Genomic DNA, 25,491 nt, shown 5'->3' with positions numbered 1-25,491 from the left:
CAGAATGATGTTGTAAAAAGGATTACAAAGGAAATCAATTCCATTGAAATGCAGTTTCCAAAATGTTAAAGAAAAATTCATGCCCCAAGTTATGCTTTGAAAAATGCAAAATGTGGACACATCCCACATAGCAGAACAACTGATGGCACCGAAGGTCTGAAGGAAGACTGAACTTTTAAACAGCTCATAAACAAAGGTGATCAGGAAAAGACAGCAGGAATAATAACCAGACCCAGGATTCTGAGAAGATGAAATGCCCTTGGTTTCAGAGGGCAGAAAGGACCTGGTTCTAGGTCACGGGTCTGTCTGGATCAGGAGCAGGATTTTGCACCTAGGTCTTCCTGACTGATTCTCAGGCCAGTTCTTATCCAATGTACCACAGGGCCCCTCCATTCTCTGAAAATCAACCTCATGGCCAACAGCAAAGGTCTATCTTTGCATGGAGCCTCTCTCACCATGAAAAAGATCCAGGCTGGAATGAGCATGACCACAGCAGCAGCACTGGTATAAAACTGAAGTTCTGGGGCACTGCACACACAAAAAAAATAATAATAAAGTACAAAATGATAAAAACACATGCACTCTTCAAAAGCAAAGCAAGTCTTCATAGTGAAACTCTAACCCTACTCCCACATCTCTTAAACATCTTATTCCCCCTAATGAGCTCTGCAATCCAGTTACACCCACAAGGCAAGCCATCTCCTATCTCTGACTATTTTCCTTCACTGCATCCCATGTCTCTGGCATGCCTTTCCTCCTTACTTCTGCCCAGAACAAATTTTACTTGATACAGGAAGCTTTTCTCCATCCTCCTTAATTCTGGGGTCTCCTTTGATCAACCATCATTTATTTTGTCTGTATCTTGTACTCAATGGAATGAGAACCATCCTGTTAGACTGGGAGCTCTCTGAGCACAGGAACTCTCTTTTACCTTTCTTTGTATCCCCAACCCTTAGACCAGAGTCTCACACCATGAACTGCCATTGACTGACTCACCCCTGAGGAGGTGGTTGTTCACAAACTGATGAATCATGGCTTTAGATATTGGGTGAGGAGGTTTTCAGAATGTAAAAAAGGCCTTTGGAAAGCATCCTAGACAACTGAAAAATATGCTCTTCTTATATGATGATGAGGGACGACTGAATCACACAAGGAACATGGGAAACTGAATCCTAATGTCAAATATTTTATGACTGTTAAGGGAGCTCCTGAATGCCTGTGAGTAATTGGCTGGGGTTTTCATCTTTCTGTAGACCAAACCCATAGATTCCCTGTATACAAATATTTTAACACACAGGAACAGTGTGGCACTGGCATCTCAAATGGGTCATGGAAATACTGGGGTACCCCTGTGAAAGCATCACGTATACTTACGAAAACCTGTACTTATCCCCACTGAGAAGCTTTTTGGAAAACACGTTTTGCAAACTAGGAAAAAACACCGGAAAAATATTTAATTGGTCACAAGTTAGAATTAAGTGAAAATTGGAAATTATTCTTAAATTATTTGTAAAGCAACCACTTCAAATAGGTTGTTTCTAAAACAGAATTCTGTCAAGGACAGAATTTTTCTAAGGATAAAGCTATTCTTTCTTGTGGATCACAAAAATATCACATGGATGGATAAATTTATAATATAGCCTCTTCTCAAACAACAATCTAACATGAATTATCTTTTTTTCTCTAGTCTTGAGTAAGATGAATCAAACAAAATATCTCAGGTAAAAAACATGCTGTATCTTATATCCTGTATCTACTAAGCTCTTTTTTCTTTTATATTTAGCATCAAAACATACTTTTACATCTATAGCATTATAATAAAGAGGATGTGGCAGGAAAGGTTAAGAGACAGGAGCTGGACTGATGATTTTCTTTGGTCCAGGGAATTCTTAGGTGAAGGAATTCCTTCGACCAAGGCACATCTTCACCTTGTCTGCAATTTAATGTCTAAGAGAGTTGCCTAGAGTAATGAGGAGACAAAAGTCTTGCCAGGAAGTGCCACAGAAGGACCTTGAACCCAGTTTTCAAAGTCAGCTCTCTGTCTCTAGGCCTTGCAGTCTTTCTGGACTGAAACAGGCATTTGTCCTGATCTGTGATTGAATCCTTGTGGGGAATTCTCAGGGGGCCAACTCCCTCCATCAGTACAGCTCCTCTGTTAGAGAATGAGAGTTCTGAGAGGTTTGCCAGTCAGGACAGGCCAAAGGGAGGATCTGAAGCTCATCTGCTTTGCCACATCACGCTGTAAGATACATTCTGCATGCCAAAACTGAACTGTCCATTCAAAAAGAATATTTAAGTATAAACAGCATAAATACAAATGGGAGAATTTGGCTTTAGAACTTCCAGCTTCACAATATCAAAGTCATTTATTGCCTAACATCTGTCATTCTTATAGAAGAAAATCCAGTGCAGCTAGGGAGACTATTAAGATCACCTTAAGCCTCACTGGGACCAATGGTATAGCTAGGGAGAAACAACATCTACTCCAAAGGTTTTTCAATTCATCTTCCATTTTTCCCTGTCTTCTTTCTTCTCTCTGTCTGTCTCTCTGACTCTCTCTTCTGTCTCTCCTTTCCCTCTCCTCTCTTCTCTCTCTCTCTCTCTCTCTCTCTCTGTTTCTCTGTCTCTGTCTCTGTCTGTCTCCCTCTCTGTCTCTGTCTCTCTCATTAGGGCCTTAGCTCTCACCAGTCCATGATGTTAGTGGACAAGGCTGCAGAGAATCCCAGAACGTTGAAGCTGATTTCGGTAGCAGTACAAAGGGCAAGCCCACCCATAACAGGGATGAGAGACAGATTCACCAGAAGTCCTAGAAAGATTGGAGAGAAAAGGAAATGTAGACCATAAGATGTTGCCAATATCTTCTATATCTAGAAGCTTAAATTTACTGTTAAATATTCTTTCTTATACTGGATCCAACTTAAAAGCACATGTTTCTCTAACAGATTTGTTCACTGATAATTTTATTGATAATATATTCACATAATTGGTAAGCCATTGATAGCTTAATAATTGATCATGACCTCACGACTTTGCTAATGGGGGGAAACCCCAGGGAGGAGACTTCTTTACTAATGCCATCTGTACAACTTTTGTCTTTGGAGAGTTGCCCTGGATACTGGAGGGTAAGGCAGAGATGGGACATGCCAATAGGGAGAGACACAGTTAGGTGGGAGTCTTAGAAAATTCTTTCTATAGTTATGTGAATGATGGGTTATAGAGGAGAAAGCGTGGAGGCAAGGAGACCTGGGAGGAGGCTATTCAAATGGTCTGGGCAAGGAAGACAAGGGTCAGAAGTCGGGCAGAGGGCTAGGTGAGCAGAAGGGACAAGGGAGAGAACAACTCAGGTGAACAAGTCAACTGTAGCTTCTACTTTCTCACTACAGAATGGCCCCAGGGCAGAGAAGGTCCCACAGTGCCCCTAACAAGGAGCTGGGGGACTCCTGCCCAGGCTGCTCAGCTTCTCCTATGTGAAGAGCTAAAGAGACAGCAGTGCCTCTCCATGGCCAGGCAGAGGTACATAGCTGGTCATCTGTGCTGGCGTGCTCTTCAGGGAGAGATAACTTAAATTACAGAACTCAAGAGTTGGAACTGGGAAGGATTTCTGTTGCCATCCAGTCCACCCCTTCCCCTACCAAGACCATTTGGAAATGCGGAACTGACCACTCACCAGTGTATTCTCCTAAAATCATCCTGGACATGATGACTGTAAAGATAGGAGCTGAGCTTTTCACTGTTTCAGCAAATGAAACGGCCACGTTTTTCAAGCTAACCAGCCCCAAGACCACTGTCGCAAATCTGAAAATGAAGTCAAGAAGGTCAGAGGTCATCAAGGTGGCTCTCCTGTGGGACTCCTCTGGAGAATGATCAATAAGCATCATATATATGAAAGACACATACACTTTTTAAAAAAATCTAAGTAAAGGCTTATATTCCTTCCTCCATAGAGGCCACTCAGAAACTCTTTCATCCTGGAAGAGGGAAATTTCTGACCATTAGACAAACATGTTCATATGAAAGAAATGTTTGCCCTCAGGTAAACCAAAAAATAAACCCCTCAAAAAAAAGCAATATTTTTACCTCCTAAAGGTGAAACTGTTTTTCACTCATCTTATTCTAGACTTATCTGCCTCCCCCTACATAGCAACTTCTGGCATTAATTTAAGCCCTGGAGGATGACCAAAAATTTTCCTCACAACACCCTGGGAAAAGGGGCTGTTATTATTATCCCTTTACTATGGCTGAGGGAACTGAGGGTCACAGAGGAATAAAGACTTGCTCAGAGTCACGTAGATACCAGTGGTGGTAGTCAGGCCTCCTGCCTCCCAAGTCCTTCTGTTCCCACTGGCCTCTCATAATCAATACTATTCGAGGGAATGGGGACTAGACCTGAGCTTTCAGTGGTTTAGGGAACTCCCAGGTGGGCAGGTCAGCATCTTCTCTGCAAACTGAGTCTTAGAGAGTTGCCCTGAGCCAGTAAGTGTTAGTGGTGGCACTTGAACCTGGATCTTCCAAGTTTTAAAGAACAATTTTCTTTCTGTTGCCTTTATGACAAGAGCTATTAAAATAAACTAAACAAATATGAAAAGGTTGGAGGCAGCTAGGTGGCATAGTGGATAGAGCACTGGCCCTGGAGACAGGAGGACCTGAGTTCAGATCCGGCCTCAGATACTTAATAATTACCTAGCTGTGTGACCTTGGGCAAGTCATTTAACCCCACTGCCTTGCCAAAAAAAAAACAAAATAAAAAAATATATATATGAAAAGGTCCTGGAAAAACAGCCATTTGTTGGAAATATCTACTGCCTCTGTATGTTGGCTGATATCATTCAGGGAAGCTGTTTTATCTTGTAAGCTATCATGAAAAGCTTCTACTTGCTTCAGAAAGCGTGAAGGAGTCCATTGTACAAATAGTGAAGCTTGGCAGCCAGGGAGGCAGAGGGCTGGAAAGGGAGGAGGGGATCTCTGAGATTATGCAACTGCAAAAGCTGGAAAATCCTCTTACATTAAAAGGTTTACATTAGAAGCAGACAAGGACCCGAGTGTATTTGTTGGCAGATTCAACTAGTCCAGTGCCAATTCTCGTGAAGAGACAGAGACAGTTGCACGCGCTGGCCAGTTTGGCTGAACCAACTCCCTTTTTAAAAAAAAAGAAAATCTCACACTTCCCCTTTAAAAAAAAATCTTTCCTACAAGGGATACTAGATAGGAGGAGGAATACATTCAGGAATGACAGGACAGAGACAAAAATCAAGGATAAAAATAAGATTTGAACAGAGAAACGTAATCCAATATTTTCTTGGCGGCAAAGCTTCTTTACCTCATTAGTCCAACAAATATCATTATCATGATGAAATTAGATGGATAAGACAGGCGGGCTTTGTGTTGATATAAACAGCAAGGAACAAAGATCTTAATGCAGCCAATGAGTGTGGTGGAAAACATCTGTACGGCTCCTAGAAAGAAGACAGCAGAGGAGAGCCGCAATCAAGTGAGGGTCTCCAGCCCCAAGGCCATGAGCGGGCTGTCCCCATAATCTAAGAGAGAGACCCCCACCCTCACACCCACAGCCACCTCCATGCGCACTTGATGCAGGCAGACCCCGAGCAGCCCAGAAACCAGACACTGGCCTAGGGTCCAGCTCCTTCCCCGCCACAAGGTCCCTGGGTCACCTCACCCAGCATGCTGGGCTCGCCTTCCAACAGGGACAAGATGTACTTGTTAAGGAAGAGTGTGCAAAAGCTGAAGAAGAACCACAAGGTGAGGTAGAGGAGAGCGTGGGAATTCCAGATGCCCGAGTCAGACTCGATGACCGTGGTCTCGGTGATGGTGATCTTCAGGACATTCTCCTCGGGGGCGCTGTCACTTCTGGCCAGGACGATTTTCTCACTCCGATTCCCAATCAGGGAGCCCAGGCCCAACAGGGACTTCCCCTTGGGTTTGTCCTCTGGGGCCGGAGGCTTCCCCTTGGGCTTGTCCTCGGCCAATGCAGTTGGGGCTTTTGTCAAGGAAGGCATGCTGCCAGAGGAGGACAACGTGGGCTGCCGGGGTCAACGCTGCATGGGGGCGGGCTTGGCCCTCCAAGGGGAGTCCTTTAGGACGGTGGCCTCTGTCTGGCAGCCAGCTTCATCTTCTGCCCTAAAAACAAGAGGTGCACAAGGGCATCAGGCTCCCTTGACAAAGTCAACAAGTTCTTGATGATGTGCTTACAAGAGGTGGGCATGCTGCCCAGTCACCTCTGGGAACACAGAGACAGAAACAGCCTCCCACTTTGAATCCCTGCTCCCATAGGCAGAAAACACATGAAGGACTAGGTCTCAGATGCAGACTAGAGGATGGTGCTAGGGGAGGGGAGGGGCTGGAGGAATGGAAGGGGGCAGGGGGGGCAGGGGTACTTGGAGAGCAGAGGGCAAGAGGGGAGCAAAGTCTAAGAAGATGGGAAGGAAGGAGGGGACTGGTAGGGAAGGGCTCTCTTTGGTCCTGGGGGTAATAGGGAGCTATTAGAATTTGTGGAGGAAGGTTAGGATGGACAATGACATCCTTCCAGGCAATCCAGGTCTGCCCATACTGTTATTCTCAATTTAAAGATAGGGAGATTAAACCTCAGAGAAATGCAAAAAACAAACAAACAAAAAACTTGGGCCAGGGAGCTAGTCATTAAAGTAGAATTCAGAGCTGGAAGGGCCTGGGAGGGCCTCCCATTCAGGGTCTTCTGGCCTAGAATCTGATTTATTTTTAACTATAATGACAAAGGTATTTTATTTGGTTCTCTTTGTTATCCTATTAAGTTTATGCATTTAAAAAGATGATTCTGGACAAGAGAGGAACTTCTCTTAGAAGCTCTTTCATATGGGGGGCTAGGTGGCCAAGTGGATAAAGCACCGGCCTTGGAGTCAGGAGTACCTGGGTTCAAATCCGACCTCAGACACTTAATAATTACCTAGCTATGTGGCCTTGGGTAAGCCACTTAACCCCATTTGCCTTACAAAAACCTAAAAAAAAAGCTCTCTCAAAAAACTTCGAAACTAAGGACTCTAAATTTTTGAGAGACAGAACGCACAGAGGGGCCCAATGAGGCAGTGTTCCTACTCAAGGTAACCTGGAAAAGAGCAGAAAGGTTCTGCTCCCCGGGGTTGGAGGGGCGGCACCCAGAGGGGTGGCCCACCAGAGCCAGAGAACTTCAGCCTCCCGGAGGCAGGCCCAGGGCGCTGGGAGCTCCAGCTCTCAGCAGCGGGGGAGTCTCCTGAGCTGCACCCTGGGGGAGCACCGGGCACAAAGTGGGGGAACAGCGGGGGACCTCTGCCAGAGGGAACAGGTGGAGCCCAGCCCTCAGGGCACACAGCCAGCAGCATGGTCTTGGCAGCCCAGATCCAGGAACAGAAGCAGGCGAGCTGGTAAGCAGGAGCCCCCAGGGCATGAGCCCATTGAGCTGAGGGAGGGGAGTGAAGAGAGACTGCAGACCTATGTCCTCTGCCCCTGGAACAGGACTCTGGGGCTCTGACCACATTCAGATCCTGATCGCAGTCTAGGCCCCCCCATAGAACAGCAGGGCCCCCCCCACCTCAGCCCTGTGGCAGAGCGGGGCTCTTATGGTCATTCACAGACCAGGAGGGAGGACAGAACCTCACACACTGAGACCCTTGTGGGAGTGTCCCCAAAGCTGAGGAAGCACCCCCAAACCAGGCTCAGGCTGGGAAAACAAGCAAGCAGAGAAATAAGAGGAACACCATTGAGAAATATTTTGCCTGTGAACCCAAGAAGGATCAAAACACTCAGTCTGAAGAGGGGGAAGCACAAGCTCCTGCATCTAAAGACTCCAAGAAAAACAGAAATTGGGCTCAGGCTATGACAGAGCTCAAAAAAAAGACTTTGAAAATCAAATGAGGGAGTTGGAAGAAAAACTGGGAAAAGAAAGGAGAGAGATGTGGGAAAAACATGAAAATGAAGTCAGCAGTCTAGTCAAGGAAATCCAAAAAAATACTGAAGAAAATAGCATGCTAAAAACCAGCTTAGGTCAAATGGATAAAACAGTTCAAAAAGTTATTGAGGAGAAGAATGCTTTAAAAAGCAAAATTGGCCAGATGGAAAAAGAGATAAGAAAACTCTCTGAGGAAAACAAATCCTTCAGACAAAGAATAGAACTCAGGGAGATTGATGAATTTATGATAAACCAGGATTCATTACTTCAAAACCAAAAAAATGAAAAATTAGAAGAAAATGTGTAACATCTCATTGAAAAAACAACTGTTATGGAAAATAGACTTAGGAAAGATAATTTAAAAATTATTGGAATACCTGAAAGTCATGATCAGGAAAAGAGCCTTGACATCATTTTCAAAGAATTACTACAGGAAAATTGCCCTGATATTCTAGAAGCAGAGGGCAAAATAAAAATGGAGAGAATCCACTGATCCCCCTGAGAAAGAGATCCCAAAAAACCCACCCCCAGGAATATTACAGCCAAGTTCCAGAACTCCCAAGTCAAAGAGAAAATATTACAAGCAGCAGAAGGGCACAGTTCAAATATCATGGAGCTGTAGTCAGGATCACACAGGACTTAGCAGCAACTACATTAAAAGCTCGTAGGGCTTGGAATATAATATACCAGAAGGCAAAAGAACTTCGAATGCAACTGAGAATGAACTACCCTGCAAAATGGAATGTCCTCTTCTAGGGAAAAAGATGGACTTTCAATGAACCAGGGTAATTTCAAATGTTCCTGTTGGAATGGCCAGAGCTGAACAGAAGGTTTGATCTTCAGATACAGGATTCGGGTGAAGCATAGAGATTGGAGGAGAAGGGGAAAATATGAGGGACTTAATGATGATGAACTGTATGTATTCCTGTATAGAAAAATGACACTGATAATACTCATATGAACCTTCTCAGTTAATAGAGCAGGTAGAGGGAGCTTTTATAGTTGAAGCATAGGAGAAAGCTGAATTTGAAGATAAAATATGGTGTAAAAAGGGAGTCAATAGAAAAAAAGGGAAATGTAATGGGAGAAAGAAAACGGAGAGGGGGAATAGGCCAAGATATCTCATATAATATGTTTTTTCTTTATTACAATGAGCTATTGCAATGATATGGAAGGGGGGCAAGGGGGAATGAGGGAATCTTTGCTCTCATCAGAGGTGGCTAGGAGAGGAAACAGCATATATACTCAATGGGGTATAGACATCTGGAGTAAGAAGAAAAGAGGGGGGACAGGGGGAAGAGGGGTGATGTGAGTGATAGAGGAGAGGATGGACCATTGCGGGAGAGTGGTCAGATATAACACATTTTCTTTTTTACTTTTTGCAAGGGGCTGGGATTGGATGGCCTATCTCCAGGTGGATGCTGGGCCTAAGGCGTGGTAGGAGGGCTTGGGGCCTGTTCGCCCCAGGGCTGGGGATCTGTCCGCTGCCCCACTCAGCGACCCTACAGCAGAGTCAGAGTGAAAGGAGAGAGAAAATATAGTACATGGTAGTGGAGAAATAAGAAAGGAGGGTGTTGCAATCAGCAATGGTAATGGTGGAAAAATATGGAAGTAACTTTTGTGATGGACTTATCATAAAGAATGAGATCCACCCATGACAGAGTTGTTGGTGTTGGAACAAAGACTCAAGCACATTTTTTATTATTATTATCGGGGGGGTGCAGGGCAAATGGGGCTGGGTGGCCTGCCTGGGGCCGCATAACAGGGTGATCATTGGGTGTCTGAAGCCGGATTTGGACCCAGGTGTTCCTGGCTTAAGGGTCAATGTTCTGTCCACCACCCAGCCACCCCTACTATTATTAGTATTTTATTTTATTTGGGGTCTTTTTTCCCTTTTTTTTTTGTTTTTGCAGGGCAGTGGGGTTGGGGTGGTTTGCATGTCACACGGCTGGGTGATTGTTGGGTGTACGGGGCCAGATGTGGGCTCGGGTGCTCCTGGCTCCAGGGCTGGGGCTCCGTCCATTGCGCCACCTGGCCATACCTACAATTATTACTATTATCTTCTTTTATTTTAATTTTTTTCTCTCCCCTTTACTTTATCACTCAAGCAAGTCTATATTTTGTGGGGGGGGTATTCTGTTTACTCTTAAACAAGAACATTTTATTAATGTATAAAAAAACATTATTTGTACAAAAAGAGAATAAATATTAAAAAATAAAAATAAATAAAAAGATGATTCTGAGAAGGGGTTCAGAGTCTGCACCAGGCTGCCCAAACCCTGGACAAATGTCCCAAGTCCAACTGGTCTAAGTTTCTTACATAATGTCTCAGGGAAATTGAGGCCCCGAGAAGGGGGGTGACCTGTCTGTGGACATACAAGAACTGAACTGGGAAAGTCCTTTATAAATAGTATCTCATCAGATCCTCTAGACAACCCTCATGCTACAGATGAGGAAACTGAGGCCAAGAGAAATGAGGGACTTGCCCAGGGCCACACAGACAAGGAAGTATATGAGGCAGGATACAAACTGGGGTCTTTGTGACTGGGAGTCTCTCCATCTATGTCCTCCGCAACTTGGTGCCTCTAAGAGGAAAGGGTAGGAGGCCAAGTGGGGTGGTGGTTCCCTCTTAGGCCTCCTCTCAAACTGGTTATTGCTAACTAGTCAGAATGGCAGTCCTGGACAAGGGGAGACAGAGGCCATCTACAGCATCCCTGCACGCACAGGCAGGGCCCTGGTGATTTCAGTGTGTGTGTGTGCGATATGTCTGTGTATGTAATACAGATGTATGTCAGTGTGTCTATGCATGTGTGTATATGATATGTCTGTGCATGTAGTGCAGATGTATGCCAGTGTGTCTGTGCATGTGTGTGTATGGTATGTCTGTGCATGTAAAGCTGATGTATGCCAGTGTGTCTGTATATGTGTGTGTATGATATGTCTGTGCATGTAATGCAGGTATATGCCAGTGTGTCTGTGCATGTGTGTGTATGGTATGTCTGTGCACGTAAAGCTGATGTATGCCAGTGTGTCTGTACATATGTGTATATGATATGTCTGTACATGTAATGCAGGTGTATGACAGTATGTCTGTGCATGTGTGTGTATGGTATGTCTGTGCATGTAATGCAGGTGTATGCCAGTGTGTCTGTGTGTGTATGTGTGTGTATGGTATGTCTGTGCATGTAATGCAGGTGTATGACAGTGTGTCTGTGCATGTGTGTGTATGGTATGTCTGTGCATGTAATGCGGGTGTATGCCAGTGTGTCTGTGTGTGTATGGTATGTCTGTGCATGTAATGCAGGTATATGCCAGTGTGTCTGTGCATGTGTGTGTGTGTGTCTGGAGTGTCTAGGGCTGTCTCATTCCCTCCTGTAGAACTGCAGTTCTCAACCCCTGGGGCTCTTGCTCTGGGGGGGCTCTGGCGGGGGGCTCCCTGTTCTGGATCACTCACAGAGTAGGAAATGGCTCTTGGCCACAGATCTGTCCTCATTCTGGGGGGTGGGGCTGGGGGTGGGGCCAGGGAGTAAAGGTTTGTATCACCTGGCTCTGAGCCTGCCAGCCACTTTCTGTGGCGATTGCCTCCTTTGATTCAATAATGAGATAGACTAAAACCAAAAGGAAGCTTGGGCCTCCCGGTCTCCTCCTCTCTTCTGGGGCAACAGTCAATCTCTCCAGGACCTCAGTTTCCTCATCTGTAAAATGAGCTCCAGCACCTCTGCCCCCATGTCCTTCCTCTCCTCCCCTCCCCGGGCCTTCCCTAAGGCAGAGACAACATTCTGAGAGGAAAAAGGCCCCCACGGTGGCTCGGAGCCGTGACTCGAAGGAGCCTGGCCTCCATGGCCCGCCTGATGGCCGGTCAGCTGGCCATTTTCCGTTATCTTCTTTACCATTCAGTGGTTGATCTGTTTACATTTTATCTACATCACCAGCAGATACCCAAAATCCTCATCCAAAGTCACCAAAAGATAAAACTAAAGCATGATAAGAAGAAACAGTTTGTTTAGAATTTGGGACAAAGTTGAGTGCGCTCTGTTCCACCAGTCTATGGGAATGGGGATCATAATGGCCTACAGTCTCTCAAGGGAAGGCACTTGCTCCAGAAGGGCCCAGGGGACATCTCTTATTCAGAGGTTCTTAAGGGAAGTGACCTGAACTTCTTTTAAAAAAATAACTGGGGGGGGGGGGGGTGGCTAGGTGGTGCAGTGGATAGAGCACCGGCTCCAGAGTCAAGAGTACTTGGGTTCAAATCCGACCTCAGACACTTAATAATGACCTAGCTGTGTGGCCTTGGGCGAGTCGCTTAACCCCATTGTCTTGCAAAATCTTAAAAAAAAAAATAACTAGGATTGGGGGCACGAGTGACCTGAAAGTGGGCAAAAAAGGGAAGAACCAATGTTCCAAGTCAATAATTCCATACAATCAACCTCAAATGATTCTGTATACAAGAGAGTCTTCCAGGTTTAAACCATCTGAAGGCTCTTTCAGCCCAGAGATAAAAGAGGGGCTTTCCAGGGGACCCAAGTCTGCTCCTCTGGAGCAGGGGCGGCACCTTTTAGTCCACTTTCACAAATCCCTGTTTAAAGAAGCGATCCTCAGACACGGTCCTGTTTTGTAACTAGGTACATCTTTTTAAAAATCTGAAGTTTTAGTGTCGAGGTTTCCTTGAAGTGAAACTTATCTAGGTAGCTGGGAGGGGAGAGGATTATCAGCAACCAGCCCGGTAAACTGAATCAGAGAACAGTTGGGGGGAGGCGCACTGTGGCCACGACCTTCGCCTTCTCCGTCTGCAGAGGATAGCCCTTCTTTTTGATAAATTCTAACATAATATTGTCAGCAAGTCCTATTTTATTTCTATTCGAGGACCTAGTTCTCTGATTCTAAATGGGGCAAATGACTAGAAATCTTGAAATCACCTTTTTTGCATAGTAATTTTTTGGGGGTAGTTTTTTTTTTTAAAGAACAGAACCCTTCTCACAGCTGGGGCTCTTCAGACCTTTTCTATCGCTCGTGGGAGACACTTACCCAAAAGATGAAAATACAGATTAGGTCCCCTCTCTGCCCATCCTGATGCCCGCCTCCCAAGTTGTTCAGTCAGCGCCTGTTGGCCAGTTGCCTTCCCCTACCCAGCCCAGCCCAGCCCAGCCCACCCCGGGGCTCTCTCCATATGCTGCAGAGATCCACGTGGCTCCCCCTGGGGGAAAGGTGGTAAGACGGGGGCAGCCAGCCCCTGACCGATGGGGCTGAGCAGGGGCCCTCTCTGGCCTACCTCAGCTCAGGGCTGGGCCTCTTCCTCCTTGCATGAGATCAAGGTACAAGGGGGCTCGGAGGAGCGCTCCGGAGGCTCGCAGCCGATTCTGATGTTGTCCTTCCTGTTGCCACCTGACCGGCTCCAGTCCACTCCCACCCACGCCCTGGCAGGACATGCATGCTCTAAAGGACCCAGGGAGGAGGAAGATCTGCCAGGACTTTGTTGGGGGCGGGGGACCGAAGAGATAGACAGATCCACCAGATGAGAAACAGAGAAACCCTCGGGGTGCTGAACTGAGGGCTGCAAAGAAAAGTCAAACCACAACATTGCATCTCTTTGCCCCAGTTCTCAACTTCTGGGTGGCCCCAAACCACTGTTATCCATGAGCATGGGTCACCCATCCCTTGAGGGCAGGGGCTGTCTCCTCCTTGGCCGGGGCCCTGCTCAGGGCTTGGCACAGAAGGAAGGGCAGCCCCCTCGAGGGCACTGGTGGGTGGTTCCCCCTCTCAGTCCCTGGGTCCTATAACAACTCCCCAGCACTGAACGGAGGCAGCTTGAACAGCCAGCACCTGAAGACACCCCCCAGTCCGGCCCTCCCGGCAAAGGGAGCTTTTTGGTAGCCACCTCCTCCAAGGAAGAATTTAGGACGAGTTCACAAAGTTCCAAAGTCAATCCCTGCCCGGATATTCAGTCTCTGAATCCTGATCACAGCACCCTGATAAGGGGACATTAAAAACCACAGAAGCCCCATAAAGCCAGCTTCCAGGAGGGCCGGGGGCTCTTGTCTACACTGTGTTACCATCATCCCAGGACAGCGAAGTCCAGGGCTTCCTGGGCACCCTCTTGTCACCAGGAGACAACGTCAGGGCAATGAGTGCCCCGCTACCCCACACGCTGGATGCAGCCTCATAGGGCAGAGTCATGAGAAGATGTGGCTAGGATATAGAGACCCTGAGGGAAGGAGGAAGGAAGGGACAAAGGAAAGGAACCAGGGAGGGAAGAAAGAAGAGAGTTTGGAAGGGTGGAAGGACCTACACTGAAGGATTTACATCCATCAGTACCATCTGTCACAGGCTACAGGCAACTTAAAGTTCAGTAAGAGGTGTTTGCCCTCACAAAAAAACATTCAAAGCTCACTCAGATATATAGAGTCCAAAGGCAGCCCAGCATCCTTCTAGTACCATTCCCTTATCTTATAAGGAAAGAAACTGAGGCCCAGGGAAAGAAACCTCCCAAGATTCCTGAGATCACAAACATCAGAGGGAGGGTTTGAATAGGAGCTCTTCTTTGACCACAAGGGACTTCAGCTACCTACGAGCTGGGGCCTTGGAGATCCTGAGAATGAGAACTTGTGGTGGGGATGTGGGCAGCAAGCCAGTCCTAGGGCAGCTCAAAGAATCTGCCTGTTCAGCTGCCAGCCCCAAAGAACCCATCCCCAAACCCCAACGTTGGGCTTCAGAGGAGAATTACAGAATATCTCTGTCCATACTGATCTCATGCCCTTTTCCTCTCTCCCTCCCTTCCCCTCTTTCCTTCCAGTCCTCCCTCTCTTCCTCTCCCTCCTTCCTTCCCTTCTTTCCTTTCTTCCACCTTCCCTCCCTCCTTCCCCTAAGAACAGTCAAACAGCTCCCCCTCCCTAGACATGGAGCTCCATTCAAGGCCCACCTGAGTCTCCATCTGCTACTGACCTCTCCTCCTCCAGCCCAAATTCCTTTACATTGATTTTATATTCCCTTATCTGTATCCAGGTTGATTCACCAAGAGAATCAATTTTTCAGTGGTTTATTCTCTCTAACCCCAGGCAATTCTCTAAGGTTTAAATTGTAGATCTCTCTCTAAAGAGAAAGTTTCCCAAAATCTGGGAAAAAAATATCCTGAGAGCTCCAGGGAGCTGCCTGTCACGGAGTAGGTGCTTAATCAGCCAAGTTCGGATCCACAGGAAGAAGACCCAGCTGCCACCATCACAGAAAATTAAACACTCCCTGGTTTATGAGATATTTCAACACAAGGCTTGGCGGACCATCAATCTGAATACCACCAATGGTTCAATAAATCACAACAGATCGTGAACACATTCAAAGAGTATAGGTCGAAGCTGAGAGAACATTAGCTACCATTTGGCCATCTCGTTGCTCACCCCACCACCACCATTTAGCAGGGAGGTCCCACCTTTTAGCTCTTCTGGGCCACATTGTCCAAGGAAAACTCTTCAAGGGCCACATCCAGAATTAAATAACCATTCATGAATACAATGAAATCCACACTATCAGGTTGCCTCAGTTTCCCTCTCTGTAAACTGCGGGTGACACCAGGTTGCCTCAATTTCCTCATCTGCAATCTGGACGTGGCACACACCTGCCCTAAGAGAAAGCAGCAGTGGACTGGAGGGACAGGGGACTGGCCTGATCACCGCCCTCGGTAGGCCTGAGGGACCATTAACTTCTTAAGGTCCAGGCAATTCTCTAAGGCCATTGGATAGACTGAGCTCTCACCTGAGAGTTCCTGAAGCCAGTGACATCAAAGATTACTCAATCAATGGGCATGTAGAGTCAGGCCCTGGGCTAAGCCAAGGTGGGTAGATACAAAAAGAGCCAAAACAATCCCTACCCTGGAGGAGCTTCCAATCTAGCAGGAGATAAACCACAAAGGGCTATAAGCAGGATGATGTTTGTCCTTCCTTGGATGTGGGTGAGGGGGGCTGTGCTAGGTCACCTGCCTCACTCTCCTACAGAGTTATCTGGGTCTGAGCCAGATATGGGGCAATCGGGGTTCAGTGACTTGTCCAAGGTCACACAGCTAGTAAGGGTCTGAGGTTGCATTTGAACTCAGGTCCTCCTCACCCCAAAGCTGATACTCTCTCCAGTGCACACACATAATTGCCCCCAATGCAAAATAAATATGAAATAAATACCAGAAGGAAGATACTGAAATGGAGAAGGTTTAACAGAGAAAACATGGTAGCTATTAAAAATCTCCACCTAATATTTCTTGCAAAGGCTTTTAATGGGAATAGAAAACAAATTTTTTGTTATTTTTTTTTTAATTTCAGCCTTGGAATTGAAAGTGGGTCCACTAGGAAAAGCATATGTCTCTTCTTCCCCCCCCATGCCTCAGTTTCCCCATCTGTAAAAAGAGAGGATTGTAGTTGATGACCTCTGAGGTCCCTTTCAGTGGTAGGTCTTCACTTTTGTGATCTTTGAGTTCATGAGAACGAGACAAAAAAATCTACCTGAGCCTTGCCCCTCTGATCACTGATAGTGAAAGCTTCTAGTAGTGATCCAGGGGCCAAACCAAGAAAAGAGGAGCCTTCTTTCCCTTCTCTGCCAGGCCTAGAAGACCTGAGTTCAGATCCTGTTTCAGGCACTTACTAGCTTGTGATCTGAATTCAAGTTTGGCCTCCAACCCTTACAGGTCTCTCTCTATTTTTGGTTTTTGTTTTTTTGGTTTTTTTGGCAAGACAATGAGGATAAGTGACTTGCCCAAGGTCACGCAACTAGTAAGGATCAAATGTGTGAGGCCAAAATTGAACTCAAGGTCCTCCTGACTCCAGGGCTGGTGTTCTATCCATTGTACCACCCAGCTGCCCCATCAGACAAGTCTCAACCTCAGTTTGCTCCAGTTTCCTCATCAGTAAATGGGGTCATGAGGATCAAAGAGGGCAGATTATAAAGCACTTAGGGCAGAGAAAGAACTTTATAAATGCCAGCGATAATTATTATTTGCCCAGGCTATGGTGGGGCATGGATCTCCACCTATTTGGCCAACCTCAGTTGATGTCTTAGATAGTTTTTATGAGCTGCTTTTTTTCCTGTTACAAAAGATGATCCCCTTTGTAGAGGTAGGGCGTATTCAAGAAATCAAAGTGATGCAAAAATAAAAGACGCTGATGGGAGAGGGCGCTGAGATTTGGAGTCAGGGGATCGATGATTCTGACCTTAATTAAGCAAGTCATACTCTCTGACCCTCAGTTTCCTCATCTGAAAAATGAACTACCAGATCTAGTGGCCTCTACAACATCTAGGGAAACACTTTGTCCCTTAGCCTAAGGTCCCTTGTAGCTCTAGAGTTATTGTCCTGACTCCTGAATAAGTAGAAACTAGACAAGATTATTCTAATAAGCCTGGAAGCTCCCTGAGGCCTGCCTTAGCATTATAGTGGGTGCTTAACAGATGTGGACTGATGCTTTAGGGTGAATGCTGACAAAATACCATTCATTAATTAGACAAGGATACTTATTTTTCTTGAATTAATTATACCTATGACTTTTTTTTGCATTTCAAAGGAAATGAGATATGTAAGTTTAGAGTTAACTACCTCAGGTGTTCACATGGACAATTTTTCCCAACCTGTGGTAGAACATTCCGGACACACTGTGACTTTTCTCTGAGGTAGTGATGTCACTGTGATCTTCTTCAATAACAAAGGACAGGAACCAACCAACACACCTCCCCTTTCCTCCATTAATTACTCCCTATTTATTGTGTACATAGCTTGTTTGTATGTAGTTGCTTTCCTGGAAGGCAGGGATTGACTTTTACCTCTTTTTGCATTTTGTATTTCCAATGCTTAGACAACATGGCCTGGAAAACAGCAGGTGCTCAATAAATGTTGACTGACCGACTAATCCAAGCTGTTATTTAGAAATAAAAGACACTAGAACCTTAGTCCCAGGAGTCCTGCCCAGGCAACACGTCTACCCACCAGACCAAGGTACCGGCTCTTAAGCACACAGGTTCACTTTGGTGACAACCTCTGAATCAGGAGATCTGTTCATTCCCCACCCACCATCTGATCCTGTCAAGCTCCAGTGACTGGGATGGGGGATGTGGGCACAATCACTGAAAAAGGCTCATGGTTCTGTGCCCGAGGAGTGGCCATGCAAAGATCTCACAGAGAAGGTGGAATAAGGATGGAGAGGCCTCAGAAGAAGGATCCAGCCTCTCAAGAAGAGTTCACTCTACTTCGAAATGACCCAGACCCACAAGCCGGTGAGGCCCTCTGGGGCAGCAGCATCTCCCAAGATGGAGAGCTCAGCCATGGGGCACTGCCAGATTCCAGGGCTCTGCCTTTACCAGCCCAGGTGTGGGACCACAGGCAGGCCCCTTCACCTCCCAGGGCCTCAGGTTCCTCATCTGTAAAATGAGGAATTCATACTTGATGGCCTCTGAGCTTATCTGGACTCAAAGCCCTATGATCAGTACAGAATTTTAAGTTTTCACAAGGTATTTGACCTGGGCTATCCCCCTTCTCCTCACAACAATCTGTAAGGTAGGTTCTATTATTTATCTATCTATTTATTTATGAATATTTTTGGTTCTACCATTTATTAACTCCATTCCACAGACGAGGAACCTGAGGCTGTAAAGGCATGAAGTAACCTGCCAGGGTCACTTCTGGCTCACCTGGAAGCAAGGGGGGGAAGGCCTGCGTGGGCTGCCGAGAGACCTCGAATTACCCAAATGTGGTCTTGTTTCTCAGCAGAAATCACCCACAGCAAGAAACTACATAATGGTTTTGAAAGGTGGGCACCAAAGGATACTATTCTTATTTGCAATCCAAGATTCATATCGAGCTGTAGAGGGGCTAAGAGTTTCTCAGAGTTCTTCCAAGGTCTAAGACTGGAAGAATACAGCTAGGAAGTCTCTTTTTCGACTTCTCTCCCCTCTCTTCCTCTCCCTTTCATCATCTTCCCCCTTTCTTCATACCCATTTTTTCCTATCTCCTCCCCTCTCTTTCCCCCTTGTCTCTTTTTCTCCCTCTTCTCTCCCCCTTTGTCCCTGTCTCTCCATTTCCCCTCCCTCTCTCTTTTCCCCTTGCCTCCTTTTCTCCTTCCCCCCTTGTCCCTTTGTCTCTTTCCCCTCCCTCTCTTTCCCCCTTGTTTCTTTTTCTCCTTCTCCCCCCTTTGTCCCTCTGTCTCTCCATTACCCCTTTTCCCCTTGTCTCATTCTTCTCCCCCTTTGTCTCTGTCTCTCCTTTCTCCATCTCTCTCTTTTCCCCTTGTCTCTTTTTCTCCCTCTTCTCCCCCCTTGTCCCTCTGTCTCTCCTTTTCCCCCTCCTCTCTCTTGAGCCCTCACAACTTCTGAAATTGGCCAATAGCCCCCCTGCCCCCAAAGGAAACTGGAAAAAAATCTGCACCCTTTTGGCCCTACAGATAACTTAAACCTACCTCTGGCCACTAAACACGTGACAGACTATCTCAGGCAGGAACTTTAGTACTGACTTTAACCAAACCACCAACCAATTAGTGCGGATTATGTCCCTATAATGGGTCCTGGAGAGACAAAGGAAGGCAGCCATAGACCTCCCCTCAAGGAGGATAGAATCCTTTTTTTTTTTAAATATCTAGAAAATTTATTTACAGTAATTTCAAAAGAGAGAAAATGATAGTAATTGAGAGGGATAGGCATCTGTAGGAGACACCGAAGTCTGTTCTATGTTGGCAGCTAGGGATTTATGTTATATATACATATTTATGGAAAAGATGTTACATATTATTGTTCAATCGTTTCCTTTTCTTCATGACCCTTTTGGGGGATTTTCTTGGCAAAGATACTGGAGTGGCTTGCCATTTATTTCCTCAAGGAGGATATACTTTTTTTTGAAGTATATAGAAAATTTATTCATAATAATTTCTTTTCTTTTTTCTTTTTTTGCAAGGCAAATGGGCTTAAGTGACTTGCCCAAGACCACACAGCTAGGTCATTATTAAGTGTCTGAGACCGGATTTGAACTCAGGTTCTCCTGACTCCAGGGCCAGTGCTCTATCCACTGCACCACCTAGCCGCCCCAACAGTAATTTCAAAAGAGAGAAAATGATAGTAATTGAGCAGTGGCTCCTATAGGAGATAGTGAAGTCTATTCTCTGATGGAAGTTAGGGATCTATGTCATATATTCACATTTAGGAAAAATAGATATATTACATATTATCAGTCAATCAATTCCCATTTTTCACAACCCTTTGTGGGGGTTTCTTGGTAAAGATACTAGGGAGGTTTGCCATTTCCTCAAGGAGGGTATAGTCTAATGGGAAAGACAACATTAAAACAACGAATTATCTAGAAGGGGAAATCTCAGGGTGGAAGGCACTTGGGGGGTAGAGGGGGGCTCAGGGCCTCCTGTGAGATCTGAGCTAAGACTTGTGGGAACAAAGGATGCTTTCAGGGTTGGGCTGTGACCCTGCTGCCCTCAAGACCACTGCCGGGTGAGGGGAGGCACATGGATACAAAGAGACAACTGGACAAGATCGACTCTCCCAAGGGCTTGTCTCTTCCCTTCCCCACATTCTGGCTGTGAATCTGCCCAGGTGAGCTGTTCAATCTCCAGAGGCTGTGAAGCTGGTTCTTATCAGACTAAAAGGCAAGACCATTCCAAGGTCCACGAGCTCTTAATGACATTGGAGTTTTTGTTTATTGCTGTTTATTTTTTAATCTGTGATTAAATTTGCTCTGGATAAGTGAGAACAGATAGCTAGGGGGTTAGGAGCAGCCGTGTTCTACTCTCCATGACCCCCTTTAGGATTTTCTTGGAAAACTATTGGAATGGTTTGTCATTTTCTTCTCTGGCTCAATTTACAGATGAGGAAACTGAGGTAGGCAGGGTTGAGTGAGTGTCCCAGGGTCACATAGCTAGGAAGTCTCTGAGGCTGGGTTTGAACTCAGGTCTGCTGACTCCGGGCCTGGGCTGTCCTGGTCAGCAAGACCTGAATTCAAATCCTATCTCTATCAATAAGCATGACCCTGAGCATGACCGCTCTCATCCATGAAATGGTGTGACAATCTTATGAGGAAGAAAATGAGGCATTTGTTGCCCGCCTGGCGGAAGATATAACAAGAATGGCGCCGGCTGAGATAGAATTCATCATTTAACATCATGTCATCCTAATTCTAGGAATTACATGAAGCTCGTCTCCTAAGAAAGCTTAAGCCTGGATTCCAGGCCAGAGGTGTCCAGTTGTTCAAACTGCAGCCGGGACTGAGGACAGGAAGAGCAGCCTGGATCTGGGCCATTTCCTTTCATTTCCAAGGGAATGGCAGCCTCCTGGAAGGAGTCTCACTATTTGGGGGGGCAGGGTGGGGGCACCATGCACCATTATTTGGGGGCAGGGCTAGCACACAGCACTATTGGGGGGCAGGGGCTGCACACAACATTCTTGGGGGCAGGGGCTACACAATACTATTGGGGGCAGGGGCGGCACACAACACTATTGGGGGCAGGGGCTGCACAACACTATTGGGGGCAGGGGCGGCACACAGCACTATTGGGGGCAGGGGCTGCACAACACTATTGGGGGCAGGGGCGGCACGCAGCACTACTGGGGGCCAGGGGCTGCACGCAGCACTACTGGGGGGCAGGGGCGGCACACAACACTACTGGGGGGCAGGGGCTGCACGCAGCACTACTGGGGGGCAGGGGCGGCACACACTATGGGGGGCAGGGGCAGCATACACTATCGGGGGGCAGGGGCGGCACGCAGCACTACTGGGGGGCAGGGGCGGCACACACTATGGGGGGCAGGGGCGGCACGCAGCACTACTGGGGGCAGGGGCGGCACGCAGCACTACTGGGGGCAGGGGCGGCACGCAGCACTACTGGGGGCAGGGGCGGCACGCAGCACTACTGGGGGCAGGGGCGGCACACACTATGGGGGGCAGGGGCGGCACGCAGCACTACTGGGGGCAGGGGCGGCACGCAGCACTACTGGGGGCAGGGGCGGCACACACTATGGGGGGCAGGGGCGGCACGCAGCACTACTGGGGGCAGGGGCGGCACACACTATCGGGGGGCAGGGGCAGCATACACTATCGGGGGGCAGGGGCGGCACGCAGCACTACTGGGGGCAGGGGCGGCACGCAGCACTACTGGGGGGCAGGGGCGGCACACACTATCGGGGGGCAGGGGCGGCACACACTATGGGGGGCAGGGGCGGCACGCAGCACTACTGGGGGGCAGGGGCGGCACACACTATGGGGGGCAGGGGCTACACGCAGCACTACTGGGGGGCAGGGGCGGCACACACTATCGAGGGGCAGCACGCCCCGCTGCTGTAGGGCCTGTTTTCAGGGACACTTCGCGCCCCCCTTCTCTAGGCCGCGTCTACAGAGGACGGGGCCTCGGCCCCCCCCCCCCCGTCCCTCCTTCTGGCTCCTCCCGGGGACCCCCCAAGGAAGCACGGAAGGAACCCCGCTTTGCAGGCCCCTCCGCGTGGGCGCGGGCGCGATCTCCCCTTTGTCTCGTCTCTGGCCCTGGGGGCCCGGCCCGGGGCCCGAGCTCTCAGCCCGCAGGACGGGGCCGCCCCCCGCCCCGCCCCCGCCCCCCGGCCCCCCGCGCCCTACCTGCGGCCGCCCCGCGCTGCCCGGGGCCCGGCCCGGCGGAGGCGCCCCGAGGCCATCCCGGCCCCCCGGGCCCGCACCTGCTCCCCGGCCCCGGAGCCCCGGCTGCGCCCGCGAGGCCTCGCCCGGAGCCCGAGCCCGAGCCGGGGCGGGGCCTGCGGGGGGCGGGGCAGGGGGCGGGGCCTGGGGCGGGGAGGGGCGGGGCCGGGAGGGCCGAGGCGGGGCCTGCGAGGGCCGGGCCGGGCCTGGGGGCGGGGCCTGGAGGGCCAGGGCGGGGCCGGGGCGGGGCCTGCGGGGAGTGAGGGGCGGGACCTGGGGGCGGGGCCGGGAGGGCCGAGGCGGGGCCTGCGGGGAGGGGCGGGGCCGGGGCGGGGCCCGGCTCGAGCACGGCCGCCCCCCGCCCCCACGCCCGGCCCCCCAGCTCCCGGGGCGCCCCTTTCCGGCTCTTCCCAAGGACACCCCGAGCCGTGCGGGAGGCCCCGCGCCCAGGCCGGCGCAGGCCGCTGCCCCCTCACATCCAGGCTTGTCGGCTATTAGCCCACGGAATCCTAAAAAGGCAGCCCTGGGAGGTGGATGCCACCAGTATCCCCGTTGACAGGTGAGGAAACTGAGGCAGGCACTGAGTCAAGGGGCGTAGCCAGGGGGTGCGGCGGATAGCGCCCCGGGCCTGGAGACAGGAAGGCCTCAGAGGTGGAACAAGTCCCAGAACCCCGTTGCCTGGCAAAAAAAAAAAGCCAAAAAGCGCCTGAGAGTGGATTTGAACCTAGGTCCTCTTGGCTCCAGGCCCAGATCTCTATCTGCTGTACCAGGCAGCTGCCCTCAGAACATAACGTGCTTCACTGTGTTGGCAGATCCCCTGCCCCTCCCACCCCTCCTGCCCTAGGGAGACAGCTACCCTCTCTTACGTCATCGTTTTACCTCCCCCTCATCGAGTCATGTGCTCCAGACTCAGCAGACCTAGAGATAGATTATTTTTTTTAGGTTTTTGCAAGGCAAACAGGGTTAAGTGACTTGCCCAAGGCCACACAGCTGGGTCATTTTATTAAGTGTCTGAGACCAGATTTGAACCCAGGTACTCCTGACTCCAAGGCCAGCACTTAGCCACCCCCAAGATATGATTTAATAAACAAAAAGGAAGAGAAAAAGGCAAAGGAACAGAGAAAAAACCCCTTCCCTTCTCCCATCACCCCAGCCTAAGCTTGGTTCTGGCCAAAGTCCAGCTCCAGGCCAGCCACAATCTGCCCTGTGGCCTCCAGTCCCTCATCTGTAATGGGGGATGACATTATCTAGCTAAACCTCTATCCTGAGACTGCCTAGAATTACCCCCAAAAAAAGAAGAAAAGGAAACATTTTTTCAGTGCTTCCCAAGCAGTTGGGCAATAGGCCTTGAAAATGAGATCTTTGGCCATAAACAAGGATTATTGTCCCTGTCTGAGAGTTAAAGATGCTGTAGTGTAAAGAATTAACAAGCCCCATCACCACTTAACTAGGCAGGCCCAAGCAAAGGATGTCTGGGGCCTGGGCTGTAACTTCACACAGGGACCCCAACTGGCCAGTTAAACTCCCAATTTTTGTTTGGAATAGAAAAAGTGCTCCCCCGGTCAATATAAATGATTTTTTTTTTTTTAGGTTTTTGCAAGGCAAATGGGGTTAAATGGCTTGCCCAAGGCCACACAGCTAGGTCATTTTATTAAGTGTCTGAGACCAGATTTGAACCCAGGTACTCCTAACTCCAAGGCCGGTGCTTTATCCACTACACTAACTAGCAGCCCCTGGTCAATATAAATCAAGGAAACATTTATTTTTTAAATCACCTAAATCAGGAAGGAGGAGGAAGAGGCCGAGAAGGAAGATGAAGAAGAAAAGAATGTGGAGGAAGAAGAGGAGAGAGGGGAGAAATATTTTTCAGACTCAAAGGGAAAAAAATCCCCTTTTTTTTTCCATTTCCGAACTTGGGTATGTCCCTGATTAACAGATCTAGATTCAACTTTCTTTTTTAAATAGTCCCATGATTTCCTCCTTTATCCTCTTACAGATGATCAAATTAGTCTGTTATTTGGAGGGCACTGAGAAGTTAAAGGTCCTGACCAGGCTCCCAACAACCAGGATGGACCAGAACTGGTCTGACTAGTCCTCTAGCTGCTGCACCAAGCTGCCTCTCCAATTACTCTATTGTTGCATTAAATCTTATGACATATTAAGAGAATTTTTGAAAAAGCAAAATATATAAAACTGGACTCCCAATGGTTAAAGGTTTTTGAACATCCTGCCTGCCTCCTTGGATGGCAATGGAGGGCCATCTTTAATCCTTCCTTCCCTTTCCTTCACTCCCCTCCCACCCTCTTGGGATTAGACCTCCAGAATGAAGCTCTCCTATTCTTCTTTCCCTTCAACTCCACTCATTTGGCCATCAGTATTGGCAAGGCAGTGTGTCACCATGTCTGTTAGTGAGTCAATTTGTTAAGCACCCACTAACCATGCTAAGGTTAAGAATTGGGGCCCAATCAATAGTGGATGGGCTCCTAGGTCTGGAGCCTGGAGATCTGGATTCCATTCCCACTTCAGACATTTAATAACTGCAGGATGGCAGACAGCTTATATAACCTCAAGACCTTGGTTTTGTCACCTGTAAAATGGGGGCCCATAAGAATTGCCTTCTCTCCATCATTATCTCTATTTTATAATTGAGAAAACTTGGATGATCAAAGGTGAAATGACTTGCCCAGGGCCAGAGAGCTAGTAAATGTCTAAGGTTGATAAGGAAAAATCTTGCATTCCAACAAAGTTCATAAGACTCCGTTTGTTTGATGATAAGTAGACTGTTACTTCAGTAAAATAGTTATAGTCCTGAAGGTTATTCTCACCATCTGGATGGTGAAGTCGTATTTTATGAAAACCTTCCATTCTTTTCTTTGCTGCTGGGGTAGATTTTCATAGTAGAATGTAACTCTGAAGACTAACCAATGAGTCAACAGAGAAGGACAACAGGAAGGAG

At 48.1% G+C, this 25,491-nt stretch overlaps 1 protein-coding gene across 2 annotated transcripts in view; it reads right to left on the bottom strand.

Moving 5' to 3' along the window:
- Positions 1-22,517, bottom strand: part of SLC35E2B (solute carrier family 35 member E2B) — a 32,972-nt gene extending 10,455 nt beyond the window's left edge. The window contains exons 1-7 of one of the 2 annotated variants that reach the window (XM_074218717.1): positions 22,500-22,517; positions 5,675-6,135; positions 5,318-5,453; positions 3,668-3,795; positions 2,686-2,806; positions 1,375-1,428; positions 456-528 (exon numbers count right to left, since the gene is read on the bottom strand). In XM_074218717.1, the coding sequence (XP_074074818.1) occupies positions 456-528; positions 1,375-1,428; positions 2,686-2,806; positions 3,668-3,795; positions 5,318-5,453; positions 5,675-6,014 (852 nt within the window). In that variant the 5' untranslated portion in view covers positions 6,015-6,135; positions 22,500-22,517. Of the gene's footprint in view, positions 1-455; positions 529-1,374; positions 1,429-2,685; positions 2,807-3,667; positions 3,796-5,317; positions 5,454-5,674; positions 6,136-13,184; positions 13,604-22,499 lie in introns of those variants that run through there. The other variant, XM_074218716.1, reaches the window with a different exon arrangement.
- Positions 22,518-25,491: the final 2,974 nt, after the last annotated feature.

This window comes from Macrotis lagotis, chromosome 1 (assembly GCF_037893015.1).
Source record: "Macrotis lagotis isolate mMagLag1 chromosome 1, bilby.v1.9.chrom.fasta, whole genome shotgun sequence".
Classification (NCBI taxonomy): Eukaryota; Metazoa; Chordata; class Mammalia; order Peramelemorphia; family Peramelidae; genus Macrotis; species Macrotis lagotis.
This window is presented reverse-complemented; position numbering and strand designations above follow the sequence as displayed.